The sequence below is a fragment of the Rhea americana genome, unplaced genomic scaffold (assembly GCF_003343005.1).
Source record: "Rhea americana isolate MKP2758 unplaced genomic scaffold, rheAme1 scaffold_92, whole genome shotgun sequence".
Lineage (NCBI taxonomy): Eukaryota > Metazoa > Chordata > Aves > Rheiformes > Rheidae > Rhea > Rhea americana.
Window position 1 is genome coordinate 662,484 of NW_028187111.1, and position 17,381 is coordinate 679,864.

Below are 17,381 nucleotides of genomic sequence, written 5' to 3' on the forward strand. Positions count from 1 at the left end.
ATGGAAGCTGAAGTATACAGCCCACATAGTGGCCCAAAGGCTGTATTTCACCATATGACCCACTGTTTTTCATTCAGAGATGGTGGAGGACAATTGACCAAATAACGCTGCTGTCCTAACAGTCAAATGCATCATCTCAGACCCACACATGGAATCTCAGCTATCATCATTGCATCTGCCCACCTGGACCTAGAACTGCAAGTGATAAGTCAGCAGAGTTTGTAGTCTTGTTCCAAAATGGAACAAAGCCCGGTAGATGATGGGGCTGGCTTTCTAGCTATAAATACAAAATGTGGTAAACAGGAGCCCTGTCCAGAACAAGGTAAAGATTGCAGTGGGGACCTGCCTGACAACTGTCAGCATATATGATTCAGAAAGTGTAGATGCCATTAGGCAGTGGTAGTTCAGAACTGCAGCTCTACATTTGCAGGTAAACTTACACATGGCAAAACAGTTCTTGAGATAGTTGGTGATCCCACATCTGCAGCAAGGCCTTGTAGATCTCATATTCCAAATGCAGTTGTTTAGAAAGTGACTATCATGTAGTTTTTAATGTGCTGCTTTGGCAGTAAAGAGTAAAAATACAGCATAATAGTCCTGAAGGAGCTTTAACAGCAGATCATTATTCAGGCTGCTTTTTGGCTTGCAGAATGCTGGGCTCCAGATCTTTCAGCATCCATTCAACTGTAGCTTGCTTTGCAAGCTTGCATCTCACTTTCCTATCTGCCTCTTTGTCAGATTTCTGAGACATGCTTTCTGTCATTTAAATTAATTTAGCTTCCCTTACTGGGCAATACCTTCACAATACTCATAGACTCCAGAATTCCCCTATAAGGGTGCTCAAGGTTATATTTTTAAGGTTTAGGAATCCATGATAGAAGTAGCATATACTGCACACTGACACTCAACATTATTACAACTGTAGTACATTGTTACAATATAAAGTTAAAAGGAAAGTAACTTTAGAAGAAAAGGAATCTCCATTCTGACTGAAACACTGCAATTTCAAAATAATACTTCATACACTGCAATTTCAAAATAATACTTCATCCCATATCAAGACGAAAAAGGTTAAAAAATATCAGAGGGTTTTTTTCTATTGCAAAAAACTAGTCAATTCAAATTTATCAAAATTATTTGTTTTTATTATATAATTGCAGGCAGTAGAAAACAATATATTGTTAGTACAAACAATGGGAAATTTGGGAAGCTGTAAAAACATATAGGTACAGGTGTCTGTAGGTGTGTAATAAAATATTAAAGCCACAATATTTAATCACATATTCTATTAACTTTTCCTCCCTCAAGACTTCAAACTCAATTAATGCGCTCTCCTTATTTCCTCATATGTATCATTTAGTGCCTATACCAGATTTCTCTTGCCAATGTGGAAATCCTGTCTCCACATGTCACTCTCACCAACTGTAATTTTCAACAGACATATCAAATCCTGTGCTGAGATACAATCAATCTTGTGATAAGTTTGTAAAGTTTCCAGGTGAAAGTCTGGGCAGGATCACAGCAATATTCAGCATTCTAACCAAGATACCAAATCTAGTTGACTCAAGCCTGGAACTAATGTCACTGATAAATGAGAATGGAAGGAAATAAAACCCTTCATGAAAGATCCATGAAAAATGTCTAGAAGTGACTCTACAAACTAAATCTCTGAATATAGAAATACCCCCTTGTATCTCATCATGTATGAGGCATACATAGTGTGACCACAAGAGAGGGTCAGATACCAGTGAAGAGAGATGCCCGAGGTTCAGGACGGGTTAAATAGGATAGATTTAATAGAGGCCTTACACTCCAAGCTGCACAGGGAGCCTCAGGAACCACATGGAGCAGTCACTGATGGGAGGCTGCTGGACACACAGGTCAGGCACCAAGAYAGGACTCACTCATATCCTAAGGGCCCCTTAAATCTACTAGAATTATTTCCTTATCTCAGCTGTGCCAACCTTGAGTCACTACCAACTGGGGAACTACACCTTGTTGACAAAATGGAATATGCATTTCTGGCCCTGACAGGAATTCAGTCAGTGTGTAAAGAGCACACTCTGAGGCTACTATCACCACGTCTACTGGTTACCTGACTCTTCACAGGTTTTCTGCAGATATACTCACTACACGTATCTATGTTAAACCACAAACTATAATGAAATAGACACACTGGTGATTTCAACAACTTCTTTAATGGCAACAACACAAAATGGAAAGCAAGAACCTGGAAGGGGTCATTGTAAAGCAAGAGATTACTGTGAAGCCAATTACAAAGCAAGCAATGCCTGTTTATACATTCACATTTTCCATTGTAAACTGTAGCTCTTTTTACTTCACAGCTATGATTCTCCCGGCTCACATCTTGTTTCTGCGTATGGCAACAGCAGCAGCATGCAACACTTCTTCATTACATAGTACTTGAGCATGGAATACCAAAGGCAAGTGCTTCATCTTAGAKTTTCTTTCAATGTTAATGGGACACTTCTCTCCTGACAAGGCACAGATGATGCAGAAATGAAGGTCTCCTACAAGAAGGAGCCTTTAGTGATGGGCAGTGGGAACTTGCCAAATGAGACGTAGCCAAACCAAACACTCATGTGTGCCCAAGGACAGAACACTTTATACTTGCCTTGCTCTTACACTCTTCCCTTAGCACCTGCCTCATCACTGTAAAGCACAGGATTCTGGGACAAATGACCACTGCTTTGACCAAATATGACAGCTCTTAACATTCATGAGCATCATGAGGAGGACAAACAATGTGAGGCAGGATAAAGATAAAAGATAAAAGATTAAAAAAAAAGAAAGAAAAAAAGATCTGCAGCAAAACATTAAAGAGATCTCCCACATTCACTGTTTCTATGATGCCACAAAGAAAAAAAAAGTACAAGCATAGGCAGAAATCTAGGTCTCAGCCTCTTTGCAGGGACTGCATCTACCCATAGGATTGCAGAATTTGCAGTCTAACACCCACAATGCTTGCCAGGGAGAAGGGGACGCAGAAATGAGAGCTTGCCATTGAAATTGATTGCATTGTAATCAGGAAGGTGTTCATGTTCTCGTGCAAGGTAACAAAAACCACCTCCATCACAGTGTTCACACAGTAGCCAGACACCTTTTTGGACTTTGTGAGAAAACACTGTGTCCTTGTCACATCCCTCACCCATGTCAGTGGCTTCTTTTACCACCCAACTCTTTCCTTCATAATGCGTATGTTCATAGAGAGTGATTTGGGGATTGTGCAGGTTTCCAGTAATCACCTGCAGAGAAGTGATCTTGTCAGTCATCTCAGAACCAACAAAGTTATGTTCTCCCTCCTCAAAGACAAGAAGCTGGCCTGTATAATTGAGGTGCTCATAAGCCACCCAAGGCTGGCCAATTACTTTCACTGAAGAAACACAGCTATTCCAGCCTACATTTTCCAGATTGGCAATGTCAGAAGTGAACTCTTTGGAGTATCCCTGGAAGTTGGCATGCTCAAAAATGATGATTTTTCCCATCTCAGCAGGACTTCTGTAGTTTGGATTTCTTGCTGTAAGAGTTGGATGATAGCCTGCAAGAAAACACAAGGACAGAAAAAGAAAACTTGTCCATAAGAAGCCTTTTCACATCAGAGAGACGATGCTGGAGGGAAAAAAATGAAAAACAGAAGAGTAAATCACTTTTAGCCAGGATAAATTTTAGCAGCAGCTGCACAAGAATGAAGGTGTGACATGGAAACCTGACTTTAGAAGGGGGGAAAAAAAGTAGAATAAGAGATGTGTCTCAAAACTATCTGTTTTTATTTGGTTGTGTGTTCTGTATGTGGGTTCTGTGCATGTCTGAGTGATATCTGAACATTTACATGTTATTTCTATTTAATTTATATTTTATTGATCTATCCTAAATAAGGAATAATGAAATAATATAAACAACTGGTGATTGATCTTCCAATTAGTAATGGATTCTTGAGAATTCTTTTAAATACTGGCATTGGTAATTCACACTTGATTTCATGATCTGCACAATAATACAAGTAAAGAAGTAGTGGAACATTCAAGTAACTTCTAAATGAATGCTCATTTTATATGGAAAATTTAAATATTCTGTTAAGACCAGAATTGAACTTTTTAGACTTGCTGAAATACTCTATTTCTATTTTTATATTCATTTCTGTTGAAATATGAAGATTCCTGTTCTTGACCATTAGACATAAGGTGGGACTCAAACAAGTATAAAGAACCAGCCTCTTTGAGTCAGAGTAAGTTTCAGGTTTTAAACGTCTTTTTATAGCACTGTCACAAATACTCACATCTGATTCCACACAGAGCTATCCAGAATCAGATAAAGAAACAAGGTATTTGTAAATAGTAACTCAGAAACAGAAGCTAGAGGCCACTTCAGATAACAGTACCCTTTCTAAATCACGCAACAGTCATTGAAGCAAAGTATCAGGTCTCAAGGCAGACATATTAGAGGATAGGTACCAGTTATTCTAGTTGTTTCTATGGGTGCAGGGGGCAGAAGCTTAGACCTGCCCAAATAGATTTGGGGATTGGAGCAGACCATCTCCAGAGGTCCCTTCTAACCCCAACTATTCCTTCAATCTCTGAAGTAAGTTTAGAGGAGAGACTAAAATTGCAAGACTTAAGCACCATAATCATCATTTAAAAATATCAGGCAAGGTTTAGCACATCAGAAGTAGAAACATTTAGTGTTACTTCCACTATAGTGAGTTGGTTAAGCAACATGACTTATCTCCAAAACAGTGACAACAAACCATTCAAGACTTCTGGAGAAATCTATGAGTAACCTTTTTTCTTACAAGTCTTCTTTCTTACAAGTCTTACCAGAGGTCGATGCACAAAAATAATCACTGTTTGGCTGGTACTACTCAGAGGAACAAGACATTTTATTTCATATTTTACACAAAGCTACAAATTTTTATCTAAAAGTACAAACTTATTGTATTTCTGTTAGATGAGCTGAGCACTGACAGTTTTCTGACTTAAGCATATTTACTTCACTGCAGGACTAAAGGTATCAGTTCTCAGTTAGAATTGAACTTATGAAGGCTGTGGATACATGAACTTTTATATATTGGTTGACTGATAGAGCAGTGGTTTAATAACCTTCAGTTTGTGCATACACATGTTCACACACACACAGACAAAAACAGTTAATTTCCCTGGCATATAGTAAAGATTCTATGCCAAGGTTACACTATGTAAAATATTAGGTCTTTCATGACCCAGAATTTTTATAGCTTCTTTTTCACACTCCCTCTTTGATTGGGGCGTTTATTCTGAAGTTGTCTTCTCATCACCTGAAGGGATGTGCTAAGCCTCTGAAAATCATGAAATCAGATCCTCATAGATGTGTTGCAGTTCTCATCCTGACACTTAAACCTCTCTCTCTGCGCTTCATAGTTGCCACCCAAGAAGTCATTTAAAGTTTTCCCATACAAAGTATGTGCCTTACCTTGATACCAGCTTCTCAGATGCAGAGAGTTGTCYGCACTCCCTCCAGTCCAGTTGCTGCTGTTTGCAAGAGGTAATCCACTTGCCCATTTTTATAGATTGCACAACATTCTTGTGACGCATCCCATACAATAAAAATGAGAAGTGACTGAGGTCTTCAAAGATCAGCAATCGCTAATTTATTTTGATCTTAATCTTCCTATAACTATCTCATTTGCTCCAGTTCAAAAAGCTGTTGAAGAGTGAATATCCTGATAGACCTTGGAGTGTTGATTCCTGTTTCCTTCTCCAGAAGTTAGTTGAATCACAGGAACAGAAGCATAATAAAAGTATTTTGTGATGCATGGACTGTAGAAATTTTTTGCTTGCTGCAGTTCACATTTTGGTTTACTTTCATTTTAGGAAGGAGCGTATCTAATGCATCATGTCAGTTTTCCAAAGGATTTCAATGTAACATATCCAGGCAACAGAGGTGGCATCTAAGTAGCTTTTTGAAATTCACTTTCCCACTTCCCACCAACTTTGCCGTTCTGGAGGTGCCACAGAAACCCAGAGCTAGGGAAGAAGCAGTAAGCAGCAACGGCAAAGCTGAAGTAAACCATAAAACACTATAAAGCTATAAAACACCGCACTTCAGGAGCYCTTATTTAGAATATCTAAAGGGTGTAGGGGATTCAATACGAAGTACCTAAAGCTACTGAGGCACAGTAATTTGTGAAGGCAGGCAGGAAGCCTGACTTATAGCCTTGTGAAGAGAATGTGCACACACTAGAAGGAGAAGGAAAAATTCCAAGAATCAGATTTTGAAGGAAGCTAAATTTCTCTGAGTCTTCCTTTTGTAAATATTTCTGATAGAAACACAGAAATTAGTCTGAGTGAGAATGAAAAAGGGTGTATCTGCAAGCAGAACTATCAGAGGGAACAAACAGCAAGTGCATGACTTTAAGAATGGCAAGGTATTGATGGCACCTAGATCAACAGGTCATCAAGACCCTAGTGCATCAACATGCAGTTTCTCAAGATACTCAGAACAGAAGACAAAGGCTCACTTAAAACAATGAACAACTTAAAACAAGGCACAACCTCCCCTAAGACTAAAATAAAGGACAATCTACAGAATCAAGCCATTGTGGGAAGACAAAAAACAGTCTGGAGCCACAGGACAGCCAGAGAAGGAGACAAAGAACAGTGGGTAAATCCTAGTGACTGACAGAGGATTGAAGAGATGAAAGATCACAATCATTGTCAACTCCTAAACTGTAGAAAAGACACATCCAAAAAAGAATCCCAGGGACACGCCTGGGACTCAATAGCCAGTATCCCTTGTACTCTATGTCATCACAAGTAACATTGACCAGGCCATAGGGACAAATGTATCTGGGTATAGGAGTGGGAGTGAATAAAACCAGTTTTACTTTAAAACTAAACAAGCCTTCCCCTCTTAAACCATCTTGCATCGAGCTTTATTTCACTGTTGCTATCACCTTGCAAATAATATTTTTTCCTTTCTCAGCTAGCAGGAAACCAGCCTACCACTACAGCTAGGTTGGTCCCAGACACTTCATACTTGTTGAGTGGGTCTGACCATAACAGCACTCCAGCAATATGATGACAATTCACTGGAGCTCACTATGTGATGAGGACTTCTCTGCACTGGAATCCAAGCTTCAGCAGTAGATGAAAAAAAGCAAGTCAGCAGATCAGTTTTATTTAGAAACTGCAAATACAAGAACTAATTCTGGTGCTCTACAAGCATAAGATCAACACTGTGAAAATTCAGTTCTTTCTCATGAAGGGGAACCATTCCGCAAATACCACTGTGAATCTGTGATCTTTCTCTGCACTGCTCTTTTTCAAGTTCTCCCACCTTCTGTCTTTCATCCCTCTGATGAGGCAGGAAGAGCTTATGTTCCAGGGCAGTAATCTGAAATCTGTGGGAAATAGTAGCTAGTTGCTTCCCTGCAGGCTGTGTAATTCTCCTTGGCAATGAAACAGACTTACTACAAGCCCTCATGCATATTGGCAGACACTAAGGGAATGCATAAAGTCTCTGAGTCTGCAGGTTATCCTGAAGCTAGCCAGAAATCCTTGTCAGGCCCCTGCGTTCTGGTTCCTGACTGCCTCCTGCTGCTGCAGCTCTAGCCTTCACCTGTGTTCTGCTACTGCAACTCATAGCCTCAAGCCCTACAGCTCCTGATGGTGCTGACCAGCAGTACAACCCAACCACAGAAATGTCTATTTGTGACCTCATCAGTCACAGAATCACAGAATCAGCAAGGTTGGAAGGGACCTCTGGAGATCATTTAGTCAAACCTCCCAAAGATTTTCCGGTGCTGGTTACACTGGGGCTTGTACTCAGGACCTTCGGCATGTAAAGCAGATGTGATAGTCTGGGGATTCTGCTTGCCTGGACCACCTCTGTTCCTGCTTCAGGACTAGCTTTGGACTGGCCTGAGGATTATCAGACATGGTTATTCCAGAGCCTTGAATCCGTAAGAGTTTTCAAGTTTAATCAGGAACGAGAGTGAACGTCTATCCCAGAAACACACACACACAAACACAGAGGACATTGACACAGCCAGCTACAGATTGCCAAAGACAAGGCACTGCCTTCAACAAGACACGTATCTGACACTACCAGAACTCACGTAACACATAAGTCAGTATACAGAGCAAGTCCCTTTCCTTTTTTCCAGCTACTAATGATTGGGGTTTGCTAGTGAAAGTACAGGCACCCTTACTCACTAGTGCACAAGCACATGCAGATTCACTGATCCTTCGAATATCAGCATAGCTCCTCTGTCCATCTAATATCCCTATGCAGATCCTGGGCCCACCTACCCACTACGTGAGTGCCTCCTACTTGCCAGCTAGCTCTGCTTGAAGTTTGCTAGCAAATTACACACTCATGCACCCACACACACCATATCAGAGGAAAATAAAAATGCTTTGTCTCCCCCATAGCAGCTGGAGCCCAGGTACATGCATACTACAACCTTTGGTCCCCACTTGAGCCACAGATGCTGAGACTCWCACTCCACTTTTACTCTGGCAACCCAAGTAGCTGGCCCACAGGACACATGGGCTGTATGATCCCTGGTCCCACTCCTTTAGCTGACACTAGGGTGCTCTCCCACTCCAGCTGCTGTCACCCCAAACATAGGGATCATCATTGTACTAATAAACAAAGAAGGACTAGTTGGAGGTGTGAAGGTTGGGGGCAGCCTTGGCTGCAGTGACCATGAGATGGTGGAGTTCAGGATCCTGTGTGGAGGAAGCAGGGCAATAAACAGGATCGCAACCCTTGACTTCAGGAGAGCAGACTTCGGCCTCTTCAGAGAAGTACCTGGAGGAATCCCATGGGTTAAGGCACTACAAGGTAGGAGGTCCAGGAGAGCTGGATAATATTCAAGCATCATTTCCTCCAAGCTCAGGAGCAATGCATCCCCAGGAGAAAGAAGTCCAGCCAAAGGGGCAGGAGACCTGCATGGAYGARCARGGARCTYCTGGCAAAACTCAGACAGAAGAAGCAAGCACACAGAATGTGGAAGAGRGGACAGACCACCTGGGAGGATTACAAGAGCACTGTCAGAGTATGCAGGGGTGCGATGAGGAAGGCTAAGGCCCGTATGGAATTAAATGTGGCAAGGGATGTCAAGGACAACAAGAAGGGCTTCTTCCAATACATTGGAAGCAAGAAGAAGACAAGAGAAAATGAGGGTCTGCTGATGAATGGGGCAGGGATCCTGGTGACGAACGATCCAGAGAAGACAGAGTTACTGAATGCCTTCTTTGTTTCAGTCTTTACTGCTAAGACTAGCCCTCGGGAATCCCAGAGCCTGGAGACAAGGGAGAAAGTCTGGAGAAACAAAGACTTTTCCTTGGTTGAAGAGGACAGGATTAGAGACTTTTCAGGCAAACTTGACTTTCATAAATCCATGGGACCTGATGGGATGCACCCACGGGTACTAATGGAGCTGGCGGATGTTATTGCTAGGTTGCTCTCCATCATCTTTGACAGGTCATGGAGAACGGGAGAGRTGCCTGAAAACTGGAAGAAAGCCAGTGTCACTCCAGTCTTCAAAAAGGGCAAGAAGAAGGACCCAGGCAACTACAGACTTGTCAGCCTCACCTCCATCCCTGGAAAGGTGATGGRACAGCTCCTTCTGGATGTCATCTCCAAGCATATGGAGGAAAAGAAGGCGGTCAGGAGTAGTCAGCATGGATTCACCAAGGGGAAATCATGCTTCACCAATCTGATAGCCCTCTATGATGGAATGACTGGCTGGGTAGATGATGGCAGAGCAGTGGACGTTGTGTAAATGACTTCAGCAAGGCTTTTGACACTTTCTCCCATCACATCCTTCTTGGCAAGCTCTGGAAGTGCAGGCTAGAGAAGTGGACAGTGAGGTGTATTGAGAACTGGCTGAAAGGCAGAGCTCAGAGGGCACAAATTCTAGTTGGAGGCCTGTAGCTAGTGGAGTTCCCCAGGGCTCAGTACTGGCTCCAGTCCTGTTCAACTTCTTCATCAATGACCTGGRTGARGGGACAGAGTGCCTCCTCAGCAAGTTTGCTGACGATACCAAGCTGGGAGAAGTGGCTGATACACCTGAGGGCTGTGCTGCCATTCAGAGAGACCTGGACAGGCTGGGGAGTTAGGTCGAGAAGAACTTCATGAGGTTCAACAAGGGCAAGCGCAAGGTCCTGCACGTAGGGAGAAATAACCCTATGCACCAGTACAGGCTAGGGGCTGACCTGCTGGGAAGCAGCTCTGCAGAGAAGGACCTGGGAGTGCTGGTGGATGACAAGTTGACCATGAGTCAGCAATGTGGCCTTGTGGCCAGGAAGGCCAATGGTATCCTGGGATGCATTAGGAAGACTGTTGCCAGCAGGTCGAGGGAGGTGATCCTGCCCCTCTCCTCAGCCCTCGTGAGGTTTCAGTAAGAGAGAGACKTGGAGCTACTGAAGAGTCCAGCATAGGGCTACAGAGATGATCAGAGGACTGGAACATCTGCCCTGTGAGGAAAGGCTGCAAGAGCTGGGCCTCTTTAGCCTGGAGCAGAGAAGACCGAGTGGAGATCTTATCAATGTCTACAAATACCTTAAGGAAGGGTGTCAAGAGGATGGCGCCAGACTCTTTTCAGTGGTGCACAGTGACAGCACAAGAGCAATTGGCACAAACTGAAATACAGGAAGCTCCACATGAATATGAGGAATAACTTCTTGACTGTGAGAATGACAGAGCACTAGACCAGGTTGCCCAGAGAGGCAGTGGAGTCTCCTTCTCTGGAGATATTCAAAACCCACCTGAATGCGATCCTGTCTAACACACTCTAGGTGACCCTGCTTGAGCAGGCAGGTTGGATTAGATGATCTCCAAAGGTCCCTTCCAACTTCAACCATTCTGTGATTATGTGATTGCCTGAGGTCTGACATCATTGGCTGGCCCCAAATTCACTCACATCTGTCCTTCCAGTAGCTGGTACTCCTGACACATAGCCCATAACCCCACAGTCCTACCAACCGCTGGCACTAGGACACTCACTCACCCCACTACTGGCATCACAGAGACACAGGGTGATCCTCTCCCTCTGCTCAGACCTAGTGAGGCCACACCTGGAGCACTGCGTCCAGTTCTGGGCTCCCCAATACAAAAGAGACCTGGAGCTACTGGAGTGAGTCCAGTGAAGGACTCCAAAGATGGTTAAGCAACTGCATCTCTCCTATGAGGAAAGGCTGAGAGAGCTGGGACTGTTCAGCCTGGAAAAGAGAAGATTGGGGGGGGGAGGGTCTTATCAATATGGGTATCTGAAGGAAAGGTGTCAAGAGGATGGGGCCAGACTCTTTTCAGTGGTGCCCAATGACAGGATGAGAGGCAACGGACACAGAAAGTTCTGTCTGTATCTGAGCAAAAACTTGTTTACTATGAAGGTGACTGAGCACTGGAACAGACTGTCCTGAGAGGCTGTGGAGTTTTCATCCTTGGAGATACTCAAAAACCGACTGGACATGGTCCTGGGCAACCTACTCTATCTGACCCAGCTTGTGCGGGGGGGGGGGGGGGGGGGGGGGTGGATTAGGAGATCTCCAGAGGTCCCTTCCAACCCCAATTATTCTGTGATTCTGTGATTGTCATTGTACCATCAGATTCTATTTTCTTCTAGATTCCAGTATGCTAAAATGATCTAACTTCAAGTTGCGGATGGCACATATGCATCTAATTGACAACACTGGTTAAAAGGTAAAATGGTAGAAAAGCAAATTAAAAATAAAATTCTTCCACCTCCAGATCCTCTCTCCCTTCCTATCTCTATTAGGTTAAAACACACACACATGCACGCACACACATTATAGACCTTGGTTAAAAAAAAAAAGGAAAAAAAAAGCACACAATGATCAAGAACATGCAAGAGACCCAAGACTGACCAATAACTGATCCCTGGTTGATCCAGAATGAGCAACATCATATAAGCCTTCTCCAAACAGGCTGTCCTATTCAGATAGATATGGACCATAAACTGCAATCATTGCATTTTCCTTTGAGTTGAGAACATACCTGCTTGACTAAAAACGTTTTCATATAAGGAAGGATGTCTGAATCAATTGTCTCTGATGATGTACAGAATAGAATGGGACAGTTTCACACCTACAGCTTGAAAGAGACACAGATATAACCAACAGTCCAAATTACCTAAATCTAGGACTGTTGACAAGAGAACACACAAATCTTGGCCATTGGTAACCCTAATGTTTTCTTTATTCATCCAATCTCTATTTTGTCTTAAAAACAAATAGACAAACAAGAAGCAACCATAGCTAGGGTGAGAGATCTCAGCCTTCTTTTAGCTCACTATTGCACTGAGAAGAAAGTGGTTTTAAGATAATATTATCATGGGATTCTTTCCATTTGCCTGCTAGTGTTGGAGCATAGCTGGTTCACACTTTGAGGTATGTCGCTGCAGCCCTGTAGGCTGTGCACTTTTCTTTTAAGGAAGACTGACAGTAAATTCACATCAGCTACACAGACTGCAAAAAAATTGTCCAATACTACCAGACCCACAATGTCCTAAGAGCTGATAATACCGTGAAAGTCAATGATGACCATGCTGGCAAAGCTGAAACAGTTTTATGAAAATCTACCTAATTCAGGTCAAGCCTAGCAAGATATGCCCCTACCTGGAAGAAAGTATTTGTCATAAAGCTGAATTATTTCAATTAGGTAAAAAGTGGCAAAATGCTTCAGAGGACCTAGCAGCAGACTCTGAATTAAAAGCTGTGCTGCATTTCACTTACAACATAGGCACCTCCAGCAGAAGGCATGTTTGTCCCTGAGCCATGACCATTCTATCTGAAAAATATTGCAGCCCACTTGCACACTGCTTTTCCACCTGGAGATCTTAAAGCATTCACCAAAAATAGATAAACATCATTTATTCAATAAAATCAAGGACAGGAAACAGTTTGACTGGTTTTACATGGGGGCATGATATTCCAGTCTGAGTTGGAGATAGAGGCTGTGTTTATTGCACAGAGAAGTCATACTCCAGGATTTAAAGGAAACGGTGATGTGATCAGCATGACCTCATAGTAGCAAAGAGCCTTATCCAGAAAATTTCTGAACTTCTACAAAGGCTCAGAAGTTCAGAAGGCTCCCCAGCCTCTCTGGGCACCTGTTCCAGTGCTGAACCATCCTCAGGGAAAGATATTTTTATCTTTATGTCCTATGAGAATTGCCCCTGGAGCAACCTTTTTGCATTGCCTTCTGTACTTCTGCTGTGTTCCTCTGAGAACACTCCGTCTCTGATGCCTCAATAGCACCACTTTTTACGAGACAGCAGCTAGTTTGCCCTCAGCTTTCTCTTCTCCAGCCTGAACAAACCCAGCTTCATCAGCCTCTMCTCACTTGTCACATACTTCAACCTTCAACTGTCTTAGTCACAACAGTTAACTACCTACCTTCTCCACCATAGCGGACAGCTTAGTTTGTATCTCAGTAATTACTCATCTCTTCTTACTCCTTACTTTTAAACAGGGAGGGGAAAGAACACATGGATTGCATAACCTCCATCCCTCTATTTGCTATTTGGCCTGACAGCACCTAGGCAGTGGGGTTTTTTTAATCTTCTGGCTAATGTTAGGACTGGCCAAGTAATTCTTCTCCAGGAAGAGGGTAAAGAACACTCTTGCCTCCCAAGATTTCTGTTTCTCAAACAAAACAGCCCCAAAAGATACAATATATGAACATACAACTGGACCACAGAACCTCAAGCTGTGAACAGCCCAGCCACCAAAAGACCAATATACTCACAGCCAAACCCTTGAAGAAATAATGCCTCTTTTTTGCCTAACAAATATCCCACACAAACTCTCCTTTTTTTCTTTTCTCTCTTTGTTTGCCACTCTGGTTGTTGCACTGGCTGTTTGCTGGTGTTGAGCAAAGAGGCCTGAACAATACCACTTTTACAGCAAAGAACAAAGGAAGGACAACAGGATATTTGGATCTGCTCTCTGCCTCAGCTATTACTGTTTAGACCTGCACCTCTATTGGATGGGTGCTGCATATCCACTCAGAACACTGGGGGTGAGCCCCACAAAAGATATACTGGAAAGAGATGCACAGCAAATGCAGATTGTCAAAAGTCTTGTGAGTCCCAGCTGACATAAGACAGAAACCAGCAAGGAAAGGGAAATACTTTTCCTTTTCCCATTTGTTTCCCAAAATTTCCCCTTCACAGATAAAGGGCCACAGGTCCTCAGTAAATAATTGTTTTAGTCTGAAACATCAGAAATCCAACTGGATTGTTTTCCATACCTGTGCTTAATAAATGTGCAAATGGTTTTCCATGGCATGGCTGCTAAGCTGGAATCTGCAAACACAAAAGCCCAGACTAATTAGAAGCTTATAAATAAATAAGTAAATAAACGGATGCTCACAAGATCCTAACTTCATGACACCACATTTGCCTAGGAAAGCCTCTCCTCTTCAGCTCACAAGTCTCATGTTCAGAAAATGTAGCTAGCATTTTGTAACCCTCTCATGATTTATTAGCAGACAGTGCTCCTCTAACCCTCGGTGGCCTGGAACAAGCAAAGAAAATGTGATAAACACTAACCTGTCTTTGACTCAACGCTAGGTGTCACTTTCACTTAAGAAATGCAACAGAGAGATTGAAAAGTTTCAAAAAAACTACCTGTCTGTGATCTGATTTTCAGTGGTTCTCTGTATCTGTAACTCTGCCTAAAACCATGGACAGCTACTGAGTCTCAAGGAGCAAATGTCTCAAATCAGGCATCCAAAAGCAGTAGAAAATATCAGACAAAGCATAATGGTGGTGGGCAGAAGGTTTCTCCSCTTATCTCTTTGCCCAAGCAGGGAAATACAGGCCTGGGAGTAGGTAAAAGAGGAACCACCATACACAGAAGCTTCCAAAGAGTCGTTGACAAAGCAGCCTGTCTCCATTGCTGCTTTGTAGCTACTCCAGATGGGAGACAGCTGCTCTGCAGCTCTCTATTCTTTTGCAGGAGCTGACTTGCCTGTCAGAAGATTTCTGAGCATCATGGCTTGACACAGAGGAGGAGGAAGAGACATGGCATTCTTATTCATGGCCCGAGGCTGGTCAGAACAGGGAAGAAACATTGGACTACAGTAAAACTAGGAAAGATCCACAAGTGTGGGGTACCAAGGTACGGAAAGGGCTCCCTCTGGAGAGAAATGGACTATGCTAGAACTCTTCTACTTAGAAAGGAGACACTAAAGAAGGGTATGAAAGAGATTTAATAAAACTACAGAAGGTTAATCCCAAGACCAATTATTTGCCATTTCTTACTGTACCAGAGGTAGGGGGCTGAAAAAGAAGAGTCAGCAGGCTTAAAATAAACAAAACACTCTGGATATCTAATATAGTTCACTTGTGTAGCCACAGGACACTGCGGAGGCCAAAAGCACCAATTGGTTCAAAAATCAACATGACATAGAAAATAAATTCACCAAAAGTCATTAAACAAACATATAGATACAACTTCTGTATCATGCAGTCTTTAAGCAGTAGATTCCTAGAGAATGTGAGAGTATCCACCCTATGCTTATCCTTATACTTTTTCCATGAACATCCATGTCTGCTCACTGCCCCACAGCATTGCTCTAGAGAAGGATGGGTCTAGGCTGATTATGAATTAAAGGACTTATGAATTAATTGCCTACACATAAAGGCAAAATAAGGAGAAGCCTAGGGAGTGAAAACTAGAGATCAGAGGGTTGTAACTCAAGAAAACCCAGAATCATAATGAACTTCAGAGGCTCAGGATTAGGGAGTAGCAGTAGGAACCCAGAGAATACACTAGCAGCGCATCCTTCATCCTGATAGTATGGAAGCTAATGAACAGCACTGTGACTAGAGGTGTAAGTATCTCAAAGAATAGAAAGTTTAATTTCATGATACTTCTCCAGGTGAGTATTGAGTATGGCCAACACTATGAGACAAGACAATCTAGGACTTCTTGTGGTCTTAGCAAGCAAATAAATAAAATGTTAAAGGCAGAAATAAAATAGAAATTGAGCAAGAAGTGTCAATAAAAACACATACTGGACCACACTTTGACCACATGCCCAGTGCYCCAGGAAAAATCTAGTTTGTATCCAGCAATGTTCATGGAATTGGTAACGAATAAAGAAAGGCCTGCTGCAGTTCCTTACATGCTTTCAGTGGTGATAGGTCCTGCCACTATGTTTTATATGCCAGAGGAGGTACAAAAAGGCAAGGAGATAAATTGTAGAGCACAATCATTTATAAGGCCCTGACCAACTGGAGCTAGCATTTAAGTCAGGTATGCTGTGAGCAGGGGATTGGACAACAGATCTCCAAAAGCTCCTCCCTATCTTGATCTTTCTGCCAGTCTGACATGTCCAGTGTCTGCTACTCATCTCCACTGAATGAAAGAGCTTATGGACAGAAGAGGTCGATGTGGCTGAAAAGGCAAACTAGGCCCTGCTCCTTCCCCTGCTTCAAGCAGAAGATCAAGATATCTACAAAGTCCCAAAGCAAGTCTGGTCTGGAGGTGACCAGAGAGACAGGGCTGCTGAGGGCAGGCAGAAGGTGCTAAACTGATATCTGAGCGCAGATGAGATCAGGCAGCTGCTAATCAACATCCTGTCCAAAAGATCAAGTCTTAACAGGAAACAATTAGACATGGTCCAGATTGAGGCAGCTCAACCTCTTATCCTTCACTCATCCCTCGGAGGAAAAAAAGGGAATGGTGTCTAGGTCAAAGGGAGACCTCAGCAACAGCACAAAATACTAAAGGGAGGGAAACCAGAGAAGGCAGAGTGGCTCAAGGGCCGCTACTACAATCCCTTTTCCTTCTTGTTAGTTTAAGTATCATTACAGGAGCCCTGTCCATAGGTCAAGGTCTATTACAGTAGCCAGGGGGCTAGAAACAGCAACTGGCAAGAACTGGGGTGACTTAAGGCAGGAGAGAGCAGAAGAAATGAGAATGATTTACAGAGAAAGAGAACAAGTGGTGACAACCACTCTACCTTCAGAGGCAGGAGGGGTTATATGATAGGGAAAAAACACCAAACACAAGGCCAAGAGCCTCCCACAAATAGCAAGGAAAACTGAGACAGTACCATGGAGGAGAGAAGGATTTAATGGTGCCTACAGGTGAGAGAAGTGAAGGCAAAGCTGTGATAGTGGGAGTGTGAATGAAGAGAGGAATGTGGGTCAGAGGTAAGCAGAGGAAATTCTTGGCGAGGGGAACAGAGCAGAAAACCGGATACAGAATCACCTTCATGACAGCAAGGAGGAATTTAAGGAAGGGAGAAAAATACCTGGACACAAAGCAAGGAACTACAAAGGCAYTGACATTATCTTTACCAGGAACAGAAGAATCTGGCAGAACAGTAGAGACACACAGAAA

At 42.9% G+C, this 17,381-nt stretch overlaps 1 protein-coding gene across 1 annotated transcript; it reads right to left on the bottom strand.

The window, feature by feature from the left end:
• Positions 1 to 2,176: 2,176 nt before the first annotated feature.
• LOC146584485 (epidermal differentiation-specific protein-like) lies at positions 2,177 to 9,712 on the bottom strand. Its single transcript, XM_085324646.1, has 2 exons — positions 5,467 to 9,712; positions 2,177 to 3,559 (listed from the first exon to the last, which is right to left on the bottom strand). The coding sequence occupies exon 2, from the start codon at positions 3,504 to 3,506 to the stop codon at positions 2,970 to 2,972; it is 537 nt and encodes a 178-aa protein (XP_085180772.1). The 5' UTR covers positions 3,507 to 3,559; positions 5,467 to 9,712; the 3' UTR covers positions 2,177 to 2,969.
• Positions 9,713 to 17,381: the final 7,669 nt, after the last annotated feature.

Excerpts from the sequence above, each read along its gene's own strand:
- LOC146584485 (XM_085324646.1), bottom strand. The coding sequence starts at position 3,506 with ATGGGAAAAATCATCATTTTTGAGCATGCCAACTTCCAGGGATACTCC.